Here is an 18,562-nt window from a genome sequence, read left to right as displayed (position 1 = left end):
CTTGAAACAGGGAGTGGAGCCCTAGTCTCTTCTCTAAAAGGAATGGCCAAATTGGAGGGTGAGGGAGCTGACAACACCCCTACAAATGTCCTGTACCTGCTCCCTCCCTCTCTCATGCTCCTCCCTGCCTTGGTGAAGAGTGACCTTTTACAAAAGGGGGTATTTTGAGCAGGATTGGATACTGCTTCCACCACTGAGTAGTCAGACTCTGCCTGTAAAATAATTCTCATGGTTGATTGGATGTGTGGGGCCAAATCCTGTGGGAGTGCCGAAGGGCTGAATGCAAAGAGTTTACTGTTCTCTTGTTTCTCATTAAAAATATAGCTTATTTACTGGAATATAACCCTCCCTCATTATGCCATTTATGGGAAATACAATACTCAGTGTTTATAAAGCAGTTAATTTATAACAGACAAACCCAGATTATCACTCTTTGGAAGAGCAAATATTTGTTGAAAAGCTTCTATATGGGACAGACATCTTCACCTTGTTTTTAAATCTAGTTGATTGAGAAAAGTAACAGAGGACCTACCTAATAGGTAAGACAAGATTTATATGAAGCATTTAGATTGTAAAGGATTATATTTATATATATATTTTATATATATTTATCACATATATTATATATATTTAACTATATATTTATCAACTATTCTCTAAATGTGATGTTTTAAATGGTTCTAAATCTTATTTTGATTATATTTGATTTTTCTCTTGCTCTAAAGCCTTCAGAAGAAAAATGCATTTGAGCAAGAAACTTCTTTCTTTGATATCTGACACTAGTAGAAACAAGTATTTCTTAAAATGAAAAGAATGTTAACTTTGCTTTACCAATTATATGCTTATTAATGAACTGTCTATGCAGAAAGTGGGTTCTCTAAAATTAGCAATAAGCTTCACTCAGGTCTAAAACTACAAGCCTATAATGTGTAAAAGTATTACTTTATTGTAGCCAGAACTGTCTAGTCCTGGAGGACATGCTGTATTTCTGTTACTAAAGTTGCACAACAAAGCTGCTGTAATGTTTACTTTAAATTGTTGCAATCTCAATTTTGCAGTAAATGCTCAGTACAATTGTGAGGTTCTTACTCCTGTCATACTCATTACACCCAAATCGGTAGTATTTGTGTACACCTGAGGGTGCAGGACTCTCTTCTTGAGTGCTGAATGGTTTGGGATGTTCCTGTAGAGAGGGGCTCTGCGTCTGCCCCGTCCTTTCAGTCTGAAACCCATTTGCGTTAGGAAGGCGGCTCACCGCTCTCCCCATTCAGTCCCTTCACATCTCCCAGCAGGGATCTGGTGGCCCTTCCAAGCCAAGTACTGTCCCAGACCTCTCAGAGAGCGACACAACAGTGACATCTGCCAAATGCAACTGTCAGACATTGCACTGGAATCGCCCTATCCCCAGAAAAGACAGGGAAGAGCTGATGCTGGGCAATATCTAGTGAGCAGTTAGGCTTGATGCTCTTTTAGAGGGACTGCTGCTGTTGCAGAAAGCCCTTTCTCTGTGACTGAATACAATCAAAAGCAAAATTTTCCAGTCCCTGTCTCTATGCTAAGGCTGACTCTGCAGTGTCCAAGGATACCTCTTTTAAGTAGGGATGACTCCCAGGGGAAAGGACCTCCTTCTTTGATGCCAGGGCAGGCATAGCATTGTGGTAGGAACAGTACCTAGCTGCCTGTGTTACTTCCCACAGAAGTGGGTCACTACATAAGGAGCAGAAATGCCTTGCATTTGCTGTAGTAGCTCCTAACAGCACTGCTGCAGTCCATGAGGGGACAGTAAGTATCCCAACCCTGCAGAAGTCTTATGCACCATTTGGCCAGCAAGGTGGCCGCTGAAGTCATGTTTCCTTCCCTACTCCAGTCCTGCAGAATCCAGACACTGGGAATCTCACTGAAAATAAAGCAAGAGTTAATGGGAAAGAAAAATAAAGATAAAATATTCACAACCCCAGTACATTGCATATCTTACTCTGTTCCCTGGCTGCCATGCACTCAAGAGGAGGCATAACATTCAGGGGTTTCACTGCATCCCGATTAACTCATTACAGCCCATCTGTGTTGCACCAAGTACAGAACGTGACCCATTATCTCAAAAGAAAATAGCACACCACCTGACTGCCAAAAGCACCCTGTGACTTGGCACCCAAATGTCTCAGTACTCACATCAACATACCTTTTCAGGACTAACTCCCACAGCATGAATCACACAACTGTGAAATTCAGCTGAGCTCTGAATAAACGGCAATCAAATAACACCAGCTTTCCCATACACCAAATCACAAATTATACAATGACCGAAATTTGCTGTTATGGATCCTTAACTTAAAATCTGTAAATAGTTGCATGTATTTTGTAGACTGTTGAATCACTTACTACTTTTAATGATGGGCCACATAATCCACCCTTTCATCTCATTTACCTATTTGCATGCCACTGCTATACAAAAGGATTCTATGCAGACTTGGTGATCTTGAACATCCTGTTTAATTTACAATAGGAAAAAATGTGTTTCCAAAGATTAGGGCCATTCAAGATTTTTCCAAAAGGTGCAATTCAACACTGCTGTATGGGAGAGGAATTCATATATTGCTTTGATGGAAAGATGAATGATAAGGATATTCACATTTTATGCTTGAAAAGTGTGTTTGCATGTGCGAATTTACACAAGCAATGCCTGATGCTAAAGTTTGCCTGAGGCCTTCTGTAAGATGTGTCTGGTTCTCTCCAAACATTTTGTTGGACAGATGAGAGACCCTGTATTAAGTTTGCTCAGAAATCACAACTTGTGTAAAAAACTGTATTTTTTAAGCACAGAACAACTGCTTCATCCTTGTGCTATTTGACACTGAAACATGGTATTTTGAGGGAGGAGATGGCACTGACAAACCTGCTTCAGCATTTGCTGTACAGTGAAGTATAAAAGAACAGGGAATCCTATGGCATGTGATCAGAATGATCTGAATGGAGTAATAAACAACCTATAGCAAAAGGATGAAAAGTGACATGAAATGATGAAAGGCAAGCATTCCTCCCAATGACATTGTATTTTCAGTCCTGGGCCCCATAATCTCTTCAGGCCTTGGTAAGCATAAGCAGTAACATAGAAATTTCACATCAACTTACTAGAAACACCAGGACACACCGGGCTCTCGATGGAAGCACACCAGCAGCTGCAACATCTTGCACTGTACAGATACTGAGGTTAGAACTTCAACCTTGTTCTCTTGCTAGAGGCTGGCCCTCCCAATGCAGCCATATATTAGGTTGTTATCCCTAGGGATTCAAACACAGTAGCCATAACGTTTCCTTGACCACTGCTGTGTATGTTGCATACAAAACCTGATATGTCTTAACAATATTTATCTAGGTTTTCACAGAACTTTGACTTTCTTTCTAAGGTTGCTTTTGGCAGTGCAGTGTTGATCAGGTTCACTGGCAAAAATTTCCTATGTCTAAATCATTCCTGACTCTCCAGGGTCACATTGGTACACTCCTTCACATTTGTAGAAATGCTTCACCTATTGCTTCTGTACCAAGCTCCAGATGTTTTATCGATACTATAAATGAACTGGATAGAAAGGTTTTTACACTTGCCATGAGAGTACATGAAGCCCAGCTCTCCAACAATCTACAAACAATGTATCAAGGGAAGAGCTGACCAGGCAAGAGGTATGATTACAGATACCATTAAAATCTGCTCTGGGTCTCATTTTTTTCCCAAATGAACTTTTCTGTAAGTGAACCAAAGAGCAAGATAGAGTACAAAAGCACTTAACTATGGGTGTCTTTGAGCACAACAACCTTTCAGTAACAGTCAGCATCCCTGAAAGAATATTTGCTTGACAAAGAGCTAGCGGTCCCACATTAACTTTAGGATCTTTGTTTTCCTTCACATGTGTGAAAATAGCTCACCTTGACTAGGTGTCATTACTTTGTAGTTCCCTGTATGCTATGACTACCTTTTTCAAAACTCTGTTTTTTACTTGTTTAGATGAATGAATGGGTAAAAACCCATAGGCACAGATTCTGCCTTGCCTTAGACCTGCTTTGTGCAGTCTATATGTCAGTGGAGTTAATCCAGATTTAGTCTGATGAGTTTGGCTTATGTCAGTCTCTTAAACACAGACTGGTTTTGTCTGATTTTGTTTCCCTACATAACCAGGTAAATATATCATTCTAAAAAAGTTCTCTGGGAAAACAAGGCATAAATCACATGGCAAAACTGTTTTTCAAAGTTTGTAAAAGTAATTTGCATTGCAGAACTCCAGCATTCTCTCAGTTATACCTGAAATATTTCAAAAATATTTACATAAATAAATATTTTTCTTCACGGTTCTTGGAAGTTACCATTTCTGGAACAAAAATTAGTTAGACCTAGTGGCTGTAGTTTGTTTTATGTAAGTAACATACAGGTATTTAAGTGTATTCAAAAGACAATTTTTAATATAATGTTCTCTAACTCTCAAAACCAGATTGTTTTCTGGGTTGGCATTTACCATACTAGAAAGTCAGATACTTTTTGTGTTTCTCAAGTGTTTTTTTCCCTAAGGAGTTGAATCTTGTTGATACAGCATGCCACTAATATTAAACACATAAGGTAACAAATATTAAGGGTCAACATTTCTACAGAAGGGATGGTAACTGTCAGGCCACTACTGTTATCCAGGAAAAGTTGGATCCAATAGGAATGGCAACCATGATTAAGATGTGTGCTATGGAGAACACAATCCACCTGCCAGTGCCAGTGCAGTGCAGAAAAGGACTTAAAGGTCTCTCAGCTTTCAATAGCTCGCCATCCAAATTTTCTGGGATTAGTCTGTGTCAGAGCTCTCCAAGGAAAATGTCATCTCCACCACATGCTGCCTAGAATTCTTGTGCTTATAGATGACATCAATTTCACGGGAGCAAAAGCTGTGGCACAGGTCCAAGAAGCTGATTTTTCATCTTTGAGCTGCATATTGTACTTGAAAACTGGGCTTGATTTTGTAAAGGAATTTCAACTCAGCAAGGGAAAATCAGTGAAATACTTCTGACATGAACCACCAATATCAGAAGATCATGATATTTCTTCTGGGTTCACTTAACAATGTTGGAAACTTATCTCTTTCGCTGATCTAAATTTGACCTTTCAGATAGGAACCAGATCTTAGGTTTAGGGCATATACACTGAAGAAACAGAAAGACCACCTCACTACATCTATGACCTTTTGCATTCTGAATAAAAGAACAAACTAAAATGTCATTGTGTTGCCTTTTTTTTTTTCATTCTTTTTTAGTAGGAAAAGAGAGCTCATTACTGAATGTCAACATGAAAACAGGAATTTACCTACTTCTCTTAAGTGAAATATGTGTTGAAATCAGCAAGGCTGGCATCAAACCTAAAATTCCCAAGGAGGAAAAAGAGAATAATTTCTTGGACAGAAATAAAAATGTCAATACTTCTGAAGAGCGGCATCATCATAAAAATATCTCTAAGTCTTTTGAAGAGCAAGGTCTCGAAGAGTTCACTCTTTACAACTTCACTGAAAAGACTGCAAATTTTGGATTTAACCTCTACAGAAAAATTGCAATGACACACGATAACAATGTAATCATCTCTCCCCTTTCCGTATCAGCTCTCATGACTGCATTTATGCTGGCAGCAAAAGGGGAAACACACAGACAAATAGTAAAAGGTTTAAACTTTCATGCTTTGAAGGACAGAGTGGAACGCCATCATTTACCAGCCTTGTTTAAACAACTGAAAGATAACATCACAATGAATGAAGAACTTCTCCTTGTGCAAGGTACTCTTTCTTTTATCCAAAAGGACTTTACACTCAAGGAGTCTTTCCTCAACTTATCTAAGCAGTACTTTGATATGGAATTCCTGAGAGTGGACTTTCAAAACTTTACACACGCAAAATTTGTCATAAATCAAAATATTAACAGAAGCACCAAAGGAAAAATACCTGAGTTTTTTGAAGATCTTGACCGTCATAATAAACTGCTATTTGTCGACTACACTGTCTTTAAAGGTAACTGTTGTTCTTATTTTGCAAAATTATTATTTATTAAAAGAATCAGGACTTCAGCTACATTAGGGGGAGTTTAAATGAACTCAGGTGTCCTGTTTTCTCTAATCTCTATCTAGATTTACTTTCTCCTATTAGGTTTATTTAATAGGAAATGATTTTTCATGTTAGGAAACCACAATTATTCTATGCTTTCTTTCATATAAGAGTCTCAAACAGAACAAAAAGCCCTGCATCAAACTATCTCAATCCACCTCCACATGATCCCTCTTGATGACTAAAAAGAATGTTTAATTTTCACTCACCAATTAAAATGAAAAAGCCTTAATCATATCAGTCTCTTGAATGCTGGACACTGGCCATAAAAGCATTGTCTGATTTTACATAGTACACAAAATCATTAAAACAGAAATAATTTTCTATTTCTAATCATTCAAGGATCTTTTTGCCTCAAAGGAACCAAAGTGACAAAGTACCCTGTAACATTACCTCACAGGGTAGGGGAAAGAAACCGCTGTGATGGGCAGAGACTTCCGTGGTGAGGTTCTCTACTGCCAGATACCTTATGCTCCTTTTCCTGCTTTTGGGGTCTTTCTGACTGTTGGCTTAGAAGATATATAAGGGACTCCAAAAAGAGGCCCTGGCAATGACAGGGAGCCACAGCCCACCCTTTACTCTGAAATAGCCGTATAGAAGTCAGAGGCACCCAGTTAGGGAAAAGGCAAAGATAAAGAGCTAGAGGTACAAGGGGGTGAGAGGAATGCTATGCAGAGAACCCACAGTCACAGCCACTATCCCAGTCCAAAGCACTCAGCAGATGCCAACCATGGAAATTCCACTAAAATAAATGCACACATGAGAACAAAGAAAATCACCCCTCAGCCATATAGCCTGCCTACAGACTAAGTTTAATCTTTTGTATTTACAAAAGTGCCAAGGTTACTTTCCCTGGCAGAAAATCAGAAAAAAGAGACAAATGGCTGCGGCTATGTTTAAAGCAATGATAGAGATCAGAATCATTACTATAGAAGAGGTCACATTCCAGCACCCCTTACAAGTAAGTGCAATGATGAATCCCCATCCAAAAGACTGTATAATTAATTTAAAAACAGGCTGTTGAACAGCTGGTACAGAATTTCAGAGAAGGTGACATGTTAATAAAAGACAGATGCTCATATGGCATTCAATAAACTAAAAAGATATCATTTCTGTACTTGACTGGCACTAATCAACCTTAGGAAAAAATTTTCCTTCTTTCCCTGCAAATGAAGGAGTTATTTTGTGTTTATTTCCTTTTCCTGCTGTAAAAAATGTAAAGCACATACACTAAATATACTGCAATTGTCATCCACTTACCCCAGACACAACTGACATCCACTTCAACTAGAAAAAAAGAAGTGTAGAATATTTTCTGTGTTTCAGAATATTTTTCTGAACAAGTCTGAATGAACGTAATTATTTAATTTCTTTCTGTTCTCAGGCAAGTGGGTCTACCCATTTAATTCCAAATTCACAGAAATTGAGACTTTCCACATAAACAAATACAGAAGTGTACAGGTACCCATGATGTTCAAGTCAGATAAAGTGAATTCAACTTTTGATGAGAACTTAAGATGCACTGTGATAAACCTACCCTACAAAGGGAAAGCCCACATGCTGATTGCCATCCCAGAAAAGGAGGGAGATTACATTTCACTTGAAGACCATTTGACTACAGAGCTTGTGGAATCCTGGCTTGGAAACATGAAAACCAGGTATTGCTTTGACACTCATTGGCCTTAATGTCTTTTATGTCTATTGCAGCAAAGCAACAAAGCGCAACAAAGCACAACAAAGATTAGCTGGTCTTCCTAACCCTTTTCACATGCTGCTGTCTCTCTGGCACTAGGTATCTACAGAGTGGAGATCTTTTAATGGCCTAACCACTGCCCAAGTGGCATGTGAAAGCTTCTCCTCTGAGGTGACAAGTCTGTGGCTCGTCTCATTTAGAAATATCTGTCTCTCTGAGGGCATAATCAATCAAGTTTTTCCATATTCTTCCTTAGGCCTTCCCTTCTCTCTCCTCAAATTTAAATTTAGCACTGCCAGGCAAAGTGCACAATAAATCTAGATATGCAGTATATTTATGAAACCCTTCCTACCAGTGGAAACCCAGAGTAACAGATAAATTTGAATATGAAAATGTAAACCCAAATTTCTTCCTGAAGTGATAATTCTTTTCACTGGTCAATAAATTAGTGTGTCACCCTGGTATCAGAGCACTGTAAGTGCTGGTGGAAGTACTTTATACACAGAAGGAAATGATTTCTAGCATCTTGGCAATCAGAAGGTCAGAGATTATATTCTGCCAACCTAAATTCCAGCAGAGACTCTTTAGCTTTTGCCTTTTTTCCTGTGTAAAGCTTAATTCCTGAGCAGCATGCACTTCAGCAGTAGTGATCTACTATGTTGTCCAAGTTTGCATTGAACTTTTTTTTTTTTTTCAAACAGAAAAGTGGATATTTCATTTCCAAAATTCAAACTAGAACAAAAATACAAAATGAAGAAATTGCTTCATGCTCTTGGAATTAAAAATCTCTTTACACGTATGGCAGATCTTAGTCATCTCACAGATCAAGGATACGTAGCAGTTTCACAGGTAAGCCTTTGAAAATTATTTGCTATTTCAATTATAATAGTATATAAATGGCCCAGCCATACTATGTCATACACACTTATAGGGACACTAATAGGAAAGGTCCTCATCTGCCAGGTATATGCAATCTGCACACCCTAATCAGTATGGCCCCCACTTCAAGTATGAGGTGTGTAGAAGGCGAAGTTACATTTCATGTGTGCTCAACAGTTTCCAAAGCTAACCCACCACAGGAGGAAAGCTCTGCCTCAAGAAGAATATAGTCAGCAGGAAAGAGTACAATTAAACAAAATCTGTGAACAAGAAAGACGTCGTAAATGAGAGTCAAATGGCAAAAGCTAGAGCAAGGAAGAAAACCAAAAGAGGGAATCCTTCACACACAGCCCAGGAACAAACGTTGTTCTTAACAAATAAAGAACTTTAGGAAGTTCAAATAAAGAAATCTCAAAAACTTAACAGTGAGAAAGAAGTCAAAGCAGTCCTGCCTTTCCTCCTGCATACCTTGGCAGAGTAAAAAAAGAATCTCACAGCAAAGCATTGGCACAAGACAGTTGTATTCCAAGCCATTCCAGTGTTCCATTTCATACACCAAAACTTTTAAAGATGAACATTTAAACAGGCAAAGGCAAGGGTGGTGAATGGCCAAGAAGAGAGGAACACAGCCCCACCAAAAAGGGAGGAGGAGAAGATAACTCAGTACCACTATTTAAGGGAGAGCAAAGATGAATTTCAGAAGACTGATAAGAAAACAGAGCAGAATGAGAGGCAGAAAAGAATGGAAGAGAAGGGACTTGACACAGCAACATCAAGAAGGAACAGGTCTGTGTGACCAGAGATATCCCATTAGGAAGAAACAGCTAGTCTGTACAAAAGACAATTTGCTGACAGTAGAAAATTAAGAGGCATGGTCAAAGAAAGAAAGTAAAAGAGATACCACATAGAGAAACCGGTGACCTCAAGAACTGGAGTGTCTGGAAGAAGATGAAATGCAATTAATGCTAAGTGCATTAATACGTTAGAATAAAAGTAACAAAATTTTTGCAACAAGCTGGATTTATAAACAGTTGAGGAAAACAAGACTCAAATCAGATTGATTTGGCACAGGATTTAAAAACATAGCTTTATAAACCTGTGTAAGGAATTTATATAATGCAATGCTTGTGGTTGTATAGGGCTGTATAGCATTGATAACCCAGGACCATAACTCTGGGAGAGACTTCACAGAATCACAGAATGTTTGAAGTCTGAAGGGACCTCTGGAGGTCATCTGGTCCAACTGCGCTGCTCAAGCAGGGCCACCTAGAGCTGGTTGCGGAGTACCACGTCCAGACGGCTTTTGAGGGAGGCCCCACCTCTCTCGGCAACCTGTGCCAGTGGCTTGGTCAGCCTCGCAGTGAAAATATGTTTCAATGTTTCCTGATGTTCAGAGGGAACCTCCAATGTTTTGGTTTGTGCTCACTGCCTCTTACCCTGTCACTGGGTACCACTGAAAAGAGCCTGGCTCCACTGTCTTTGCACCCTCCCTCCAAGTGTTGGTACCTATCAGAAAGCATCCTTCTAATCTACTGGTGCTGCTGTTACAAGTCTCCCACGCCACCTCTTTACAGAAGCCTTTGTGATTTGCCAAAACTGTTAATAGGTGGTATGATAAACATTTCTATACAAGTTTCAAAAACTCTAGGCCCTGAACTACAGTTTTTCAAAATTGTGTTGACTTAAAATAACCTTTCTGGGAAAATGGAACATCCAAAGAATAAATATTTAATGGATAAATTTGCAGTGATTTTCAGTTTGGTATAAACTGTTTCACTTTTGGGAAACACAATGGCAATCTGCAGCACTTTTCCCCCTTCCTTTTGATCATATAACTATTCCATGCTGTTTCTCAGCTGTTAACTCCATTGTTATGAAAAAATCACACTTGAATAGTAGCTGCTAACTGATATTAGAAGCAACATGTTCATCAGCTACAAAGTGCCAGAGGAGCATCCTGCCCCTGTGAACCATGACAGCCAGCTTCATCATTTAAGAATGTTTATCAGAGAGCTCAGCACTGGTGAAGTCCTTCAACTGTCTTCACATAAGTCATTCCTAGAATAAGGAGTCTGGGAGTTGGGATCATACTAGCTGACTAGGCAGTTCACCAATACAGACCCAAATACACGGAAGTACTCAGACGTACATGCAGACTGAAAGAACAAAAAGGGAAAAGGATCAGATCTTTCCAGGCTGCAATTTCAGTGGGAAGGGAAGGTCTTCAGACCAATCCAGGATTGTGCCTCATTGCTGTACGTATTTACTCTGTGCTACCAAATGTACAAATTAGAAATATACAGGGGAAAAAAAAAAAAAGCCAAGGTTGGTGCATTTGCCTAAGCTCTCATAAAATCAGCTGTGAATGATATAACCAGCCAGTCAGTGTTTGTGTCTGATGAAAACACACCTCCCACTTTTGAGAAACCCTCCCTTGTACAGTCAGGTGTCAAAGAGGAGCACTACACAAATGCAACGGTTGCTTCATGCTACCAGCTGCAACAAAATCTCTAAGTGAGGCCTATATTCAGAAACATGGAAAAGCACAATGACACCTGAACTAGTACCCACTCTGTAAGTATTGTGGTCATGGTGGCTGTACCAAGTTCTCTGCTGCTGAAGTAGACAGTGTATAGGTCTACCAGTCTAACAGACAGAGTTGCACAGACCGACTAATTCCAAAGCTTAATAGAAGCCTATTTCAACTGAATGCCTTGCACTTTGAAAAACATTCTTCATGTTAATATTTATTTCTGTCACATATTTTATTTCTACACTGCATTTCAGGTTGTCCAAAAGGCAGTAATTGAAGTGGATGAAGAAGGAACTGAGGCCACAGCAGCTAGTGGGTCAGAAATAATTGCATTCACAGTGCCTCCTGTCATCAAGGTGGACCGACCATTCCTTTTTATGATTTTTGAAGAAACTTTTAAAACACTACTGTTTATTGGCAGGGTGGTTGATCCAACAGAAATGTGAATAAAGGTAACAGTTTCTATTCTGGGGTATGTAAGTGGCTTTATTTCTATTCTATTAACTTACGTTAGAGTAAAAAGTGAAGTATGAAAATGTGAAAACTTGTTTTGTCTCTCCAGCTAGCAGTATGTCATCCTATTAATATTATATTAATGCCCAAGTGATAGTGAAAACCAAAGATTCATATGCCAAAATATTCAGGAAGCTTGTTCCCAAACGCTGGAGGTTGATATTCCTCAATGTTATCTTCAGTTGCAATGAGACTTAGGAGCCTACTGACCTCAGTGTTAGCAGAATTCTGCCAAAATGTTTCAGAAAAATGTTTGAGAAAAATATTTCCATGACCTAAATAATAAAATTCACCATATTCAAGTAATGCAGCAATTTCAACAGAACACCAAAATCTTTAACATTTAGTAAATTTTAATTAGTGGCAGAGTCCTATAAATAAAGTTTGAAACAATGCAAAAAGCTACATCTAGCTATATATAACAGATCTAAGCATTACTCTACTTGCTTATACAGCCTTCACAAAATAGCTGCCCGAAAGGGGGCAGAAGAGTTGTCAAAGTCATTTGGCATAGAAGCTTCAAAGGTGTCTATTAGTAAACACACATATATGGATGCATCTGCAAGAGAAGATACAAAAGATACGTTACAGGACAAAGCTAGTAAACGCCTCTAAAAATCACCTCACTTACGATTAGATGTCTTCCCACAGCAACCCAGACACTGGTGTAAGCCACTCACAAAAGAATTTAGCAGGCAGGCTGTGGTATCTGACTAGACTACGAAGATGCATCTAACCTAACCCCACGCTGCAGTATGAATCTACCCAGAAATAAAGAGAATCACTCCTTCCAACCTCTGAATGATTAATAGGAGTAACGTTGCTTTAGAGAGCCACTCAATTACCACTGTACACTTGACCTCCAGCTGTTATTCTGAGTTGCAGGTAAAAACAATGCTATGAAGGGTTCAAAAGTGTTGGTGCTGTCCAACAGAAGTAACCTAGGAGTAAGCAGCCCCAAAAAAGATTGCTGGGATGGAGGTCTGTAGAGTGAAGGACTGATGAAAGTATACAAAAGGCAGCAGGAGTACTGTACAAGGAAGATATGCAGACCAAAAAATGTCTAAACAGAGCATTTAAAGATTACATAGCAAGAATTCAATACATTGTAGGCTTACTGAGTGGAGCATGTTATCAGCATTAAATAAGTTAATCAGTTAAAAATGACAAATGACAGCCAAGAAGAAACAAATGACAGACTGTACACAGAACTCATTACATGCTTATTAAGGGGATAAATAGCTTGGATTCAAGTTTCTGAACTTACTGGCTGTTCTGCATTGCTCCAGTAAAGGCATCTGAGGGTCAAACAGTTTTGAGTCCTGTCCTGCAGCTGGGTACTGCTGATCTGAGTTTGGTCCCTGGCAGAAGTCAGACTGAGAACAGATTGAGCAGTCTCCTGTGGCTCATGGGTGAGCAGCTGTAGCTGGCACATTGAGTTAGTTGTCCCTGGGGACCTGGGTGTATCTGCTTTCATTAATGAGACAAAAGCAGAACGTGGGAGGAGCCAGCATAGGTCATTTGTATATCCACATCAATATTGCAGGTTAAACATCAAAATACTTAAAGAAGATTTTAAAGAGATCTGTAATTTACAAGATTCTACACCAGGCTGCAGAACAAACTGAAAACTTGAATGTTTCCACAGAATCCAAACAATGTCTGTGACTAAAGACAGAGAATACACCTAAATCCAACTGCAGTGTAAGAAGCTTAAGAATTCAGTCAGTAAAACACTGCTAACTCCAAAGACATGTTTTGTACTGCACACAAGACAGCATAGATCCAGAATTATTACTATTTAAAATAAATACCTTCTATAGGTAGATGCTTTTATTTATTTTAATTATAAAAGATGCCCTGAGAAATTTTTTTCAAGAACATGCATGTACAGCATTGTCCTAGGTTTTATTTTGAGTAAATCATCATTCATATTTTTACATTATAAAAAGTAACCACACACGCATATGCATTCACAGATCAGATCATCTTTATCATACACCAACAAATTTTAAAAAACACATACTTTTGATATCAATATATTTACGCTGCTTCCATTTTGAAATAGAGAAGCTGACAATAGCTTCATAGGCTCTCTCTCAAGTATTGGCATAAATAGACCTTTTTAAAATAGAATTGCATCTTTTTCCACAGACAAATTTTGATAGAAATATTAGCATTAATACAAACAAATGCAGATGACAGCACTGAAGCATGATAGCTTGCAATAGCAGCTGATTAAAAACTAGATTCATCATTATAAATTATTAAAGTGAAAATACAGTCTGAAATACTAAAAATTAAAACAAGTATTCATACAATAAAATTTATGAAATAAGACTTTTTTATATATCATCTGGAGGCATCTGCTTTTAGATTGCTTTGAAACTTACACAGAATTTTTATGAACTTTACTTAGTACTTGTAAAAACATTCCCTCCAAATCCACAGCACTATGCTACTGAAATTTATGTTTTGTACAGACTGATCAATGGTTCTGGACTTTGGTCTTTAAATTATGTTTGAAGGTTCTTTAAAATGTGGGATTACTTTTTCACATTCATAACAATTCCTTCTTTTCCTTGAATAAAACATGGCTGCTAAGAGTTGCTAAAATTGTAAATAAGCCAATTAAATAATGGATATGTGCATTCTAAATCCAAGAATTAGAACTACAAAGGCGTAACTGATGAAAACAAAATCCTCTCTTTAGCCGCAGCAGTTAAGAGCACATAGCTGAAATTATATTTCATAACATTTCACTACAACGTTTGAATTCTGCAACCATTACATTACTTATCAGAACATACTTTACAGCTTGGGATTTTATTTAAAAGATAAAAAGTTTTAACATTGAAAGATGCATTTTATTCATTCCAGGCATTAGAGATTTCCATCTGCTGCTCCCACCTTATCGCACCAGAACGTTGCTTCCACCAGTCTCTGGTTCCATTCTTTTTCTGTCAGACGATCTAAGAGTTGGATTTTCTGTTTTTTCTTCATACAAAAGAAGAAACACACATAATATGTTGTTGCTATATTATTAAATAACATAACATGATAAACTGCTAATGCGTGCAATATTTTAATACAACTCTTAGCTGCTGTACTTTAAAAACTACTAGCTGCTCTGCTGCACCCACTGAAAAAGCCAAATGGACACATTCTGAGGGCATTCTTCAAAAGAAGGGTGTATTTCTCCAGTAAGATGGAGAGCTGCTTCAGAAGATGCTGTAGAGATCCCTCTAAGTGAGATGGTTAAGGCAGCACAAGCAGTCTATTTATGGCTACAAACAATGCCAGAGATCTCCACCTTAACCCATGATAAAATCTGGGGCAAGTGAAGTCAGGGAAGAGAAAGGAGCTTAGAGCTCTTTACAGTGCTATTTCTAGGTCTTCTGTTGATCATGTCACTTGGGCAATTTCTGCACTTTTCAGGGCCTTAATATTTTAATCATTAAATACACTGTTCTTCAGCTTCACAGAGTTGTTTTATGTCAGTTAGCAACAGTTTGTAATGGTCAGAGACCTTTGGAACAACAGGGCTTAGCTTTTAGAACTCAGGAAATATTTGCATCAATATTTCACAGTATCATTTATAAACAAAGCAAGATATTCTGTTTCATCCTTCAAAAATTGCTGATGGAATCTTTCATGATAATACTCCAGTGTTAGGATACCTACTAGCTTCATCTTAGAATTAGTACCTAAATCACATGCCAGTCCCACTGGGCCTCAGAACTCTCACCAGCTTACATGGCAGAAGGAAAACACGGTCAGAAGCTGTGAGTAACCACTCACGGTGTAGTGGATCAGTGGCAGAGCTACTTCATCTTATGCTCAACTTCCTAAGCAATTATATGACTGGCTGAAATACACTACTTTAAGATACTTATGTATATAATTGATACAACATGGTCACACACCAATGTGGATGTCTTAAACGTCAGTTGTGGACATCTTATAAAACACTGATATCAATTTATTATTAAGAAATTTATTTCTATGCAACAATAAATCTACTCCCACTTCTTACAGGATGGAAGACCTGTACCCCTCATTCTTGAACTAGGTTTTAACTGAAAGTGAACTAAAATCAGGCGTTATCTGTATGTCTATAGGCAAAATGCAAAATTCTTACATGCTGTTTATAAAGCTGGATATTTTTATTGGTGAATCTATTAAGTTGTGGAAAACAGTTTTAACCAATTGCATATTGAAATCAGTCATACTACAGTAAACTCAGGCAAAACAGTAATTCTCATCCTAAAAAACAAAATCTTAATCTCATAAAAATTAAAACATTTAAAAGAAGGTAATAAAGCTACATAGCATAACAATACAAGATCAGACTACTTGATGGAATGTAGTATTTATGAATCACGTCAATTTCTGCACTAGGATGATTCATGATCTAACTGGCAACTCTTCAACAGAAAATCAGAAAAGCACATTTGCTCTGCAAATTGACTGAAATACTCAACCAGCGCTTTCTGTGATTCTTCCCTATTCCATAAAGTCCTTAAAATCAGGTATTGTCTTGCAGTTCCAACATTAAATTATAAAGGTGCATCTTCAGCATAATTCTTGCATTTTCTATTGTCTAGGTATTACCTAAGGTCTAGCAAATGACACCAAAACTAATGGTCATTTTCTTGTCACCTGCTTGTGAGCACTGGATCAGGATTTATGGAGATTTTCTTTTTCTTGAACCTACATTATTTTTAAGAGGGACTATTTTAATTGCCATAAGTAGCTCTGAAATGGGAGAAACAAAATATTTGAGCTCATGAGTACGGTAAGTAAAGACCTCAGTTCTGCACCAAAGTGACTTTGGGTTTTGAAAAGTTGAAAACAACATGAATATATGAAATCAGAAAGTCTTCGTCTCTGCAAACTGCACTATGTTGTCCAAAGTGAACATCTGCCAATATTCAGTAGTTTTACAGAAAAGATTGCACTTAAGCAATTAAATATTTTGTCCAAATATACATCACTTTGAACTGAGAATCATTAATTACATCTGTTGATATTTTAACTATTAAACACCATATTACTGCCCAATCTTCCATCCTTCACGAACGCACATAATTCCTTAGAAAAGGAAACATTAGAAGCTACCTTACTCATCTTGCAGAACCAATAAACCAAAAGCTAGGACTTGCCAGAATTAAGATGGTCAGTGCAATGTTTAACCAGCGCATATGTAAATTTACATGATGATATAGTCTAAATATATACTCAAGTTTTATTTTCTCACAAGTTTCCTGCCTTAATGAGGGCATAGATGGCAACTCTCATTGTACAATTTTAAAATTCTTCTCTCAGTAAGTGTCATTTCTGTCAATTGCTTATATAGTTGGATATTAAATTTTTCTGTCACTCAAGCCAGAAAATAATGTTTTCTTGGAACTGACTTTTTTTTGTATTTTACTATATGTATATTTACCGTCAGGACTGATTTTATGAACAAAAGAAAGATGAAAGAAGTACACCTGAACATAGCTGTGGTCAACAAGGTTATGTGGATGAACACATTTACCACCAACCATTCCTGTGTCTGTATCTTTTAATATGTTCTTATAGAGCTGCTCTGTTGTTTGTTTTTTGGGTTTGTTTTTTTTTTATGAAAACAATTAAGTATTAGGCTAGATTACAACAGAGAAATTTAATCTTTAGTGCAGCAGATATTATACCAACTTGAAAGACATGTTTTCCAATAAGAACACAGAATATTAAAACTTTATTCAGAGCCAAATGTAGGTCATCCTAAGCCGGCTCTTCTTTCTCCAAAAATGTTTTTCTTCCCCTAGTATATCCTCTTGGCTTTGACACGATGCAGTTTAGGGATTTTCTGAACGAGACAGAGCATCCAGATGATTGTGTTTGATCAGACACCTACTTTCAAATAGTCCGCTGCTAAGGTATTCACTTGGGAATGGTACATTGAAACTTGAAGCTGAGCCTCTTACATTCTGCTTTCCTGCCTGAAGACAAAGGTGCAAACTGCTGTGTGGGTCTTTTTCTGTCCCTTTGTATTCAAACAAAAGATATCAGTTTTATTTGAAGTGACAGAAAGAAAAAACTTTAAAATTTGGAAAACTTTTACGTGATGTAAAAAATACGTCTAACTACTCTTTGCATCTAACTGCTTTGTAAATATTAATCCATTTATTTTCCCCAAATCGTTGTGAGATGGATGAGTAATTGGAATTTCTACAATGGTCGCTAAAAAAAATTTACAACATTTGAACTATTTTTCTGGTTTTAAAGAGAGAGACCAGAGGTATATAGTGATTAGGGTGAAACCACATGGTTTTTTGAGCACACCTGATTTTTAAAGTGTGTAGCACTGTATGTAATTTTATGTACTTACGACACATGTCCCATTTACTTTATAGACAGCAGAAAATGCCAGTGTGCCTACTAATCTAACTGTTGAGTTTGAAATGCTCTTTGAAGTGACCACCTAATGATTACCTACAAAAAGTCTGAAGTAAGTACTGTGGGTAATATTTAAGAGAAGGCATTAGACTCTGGCAAAGACAGGGATCGAGTGCAATTTGACTTGGCACCTTAAGGTACTTCTGCTGTGAAACCACTGACTCAACACAAACAGTCCACCTTCAGTCACTAATCTTCCAACCTTCTCTACACAGAAAATGCAGTTCTAAAAACAATAGGTCACTATACAAGCTTGACTTCATTCCATAACAAATTTGTCTGTACAGTGAAGGTGGTAAAATTCCAGTAGAAAAAAGCCTGTGTAATCAAACAGCAAGAGACTGTATTGTAATATAGTGCATACAAGTGGCTGAATGCAAGCTG

The 18,562-nt window shown here is 37.7% G+C and overlaps 2 protein-coding genes across 5 annotated transcripts in view; one reads left to right on the top strand and one right to left on the bottom strand.

Annotated features, from left to right (window-relative positions):
• Positions 1 to 380: 380 nt before the first annotated feature.
• Positions 381 to 17,121, top strand: SERPINA10 (serpin family A member 10). 2 transcript variants are annotated; one of them, XM_075103804.1, is made up of 6 exons: positions 381 to 539; positions 5,286 to 6,023; positions 7,501 to 7,774; positions 8,511 to 8,658; positions 11,476 to 11,673; positions 14,615 to 17,121. In XM_075103804.1, the coding sequence occupies exons 2-5, from the start codon at positions 5,315 to 5,317 to the stop codon at positions 11,665 to 11,667; spliced, it is 1,323 nt and encodes a 440-aa protein (XP_074959905.1). In that variant the 5' UTR covers positions 381 to 539; positions 5,286 to 5,314; the 3' UTR covers positions 11,668 to 11,673; positions 14,615 to 17,121. The 2 variants fall into 2 exon arrangements, with proteins under 2 accessions (XP_074959905.1, XP_074959903.1); XM_075103802.1 differs by having other exon boundaries at positions 385 to 539; positions 5,283 to 6,023.
• PPP4R4 (protein phosphatase 4 regulatory subunit 4) overlaps positions 13,624 to 18,562 on the bottom strand; it is a 72,478-nt gene continuing 67,539 nt past the window's right edge. For all 3 annotated transcript variants that reach the window (XM_075103800.1, XM_075103799.1, XM_075103801.1), the window contains one exon: positions 13,624 to 14,731. In XM_075103800.1, the coding sequence (XP_074959901.1) occupies positions 14,707 to 14,731 (25 nt within the window). In that variant the 3' untranslated portion in view covers positions 13,624 to 14,706. The remainder of the gene's footprint in view (positions 14,732 to 18,562) is intronic.

The sequence above is a fragment of the Phalacrocorax aristotelis genome, chromosome 9 (assembly GCF_949628215.1).
Source record: "Phalacrocorax aristotelis chromosome 9, bGulAri2.1, whole genome shotgun sequence".
Classification (NCBI taxonomy): domain Eukaryota; kingdom Metazoa; phylum Chordata; class Aves; order Suliformes; family Phalacrocoracidae; genus Phalacrocorax; species Phalacrocorax aristotelis.
This window is presented reverse-complemented; position numbering and strand designations above follow the sequence as displayed.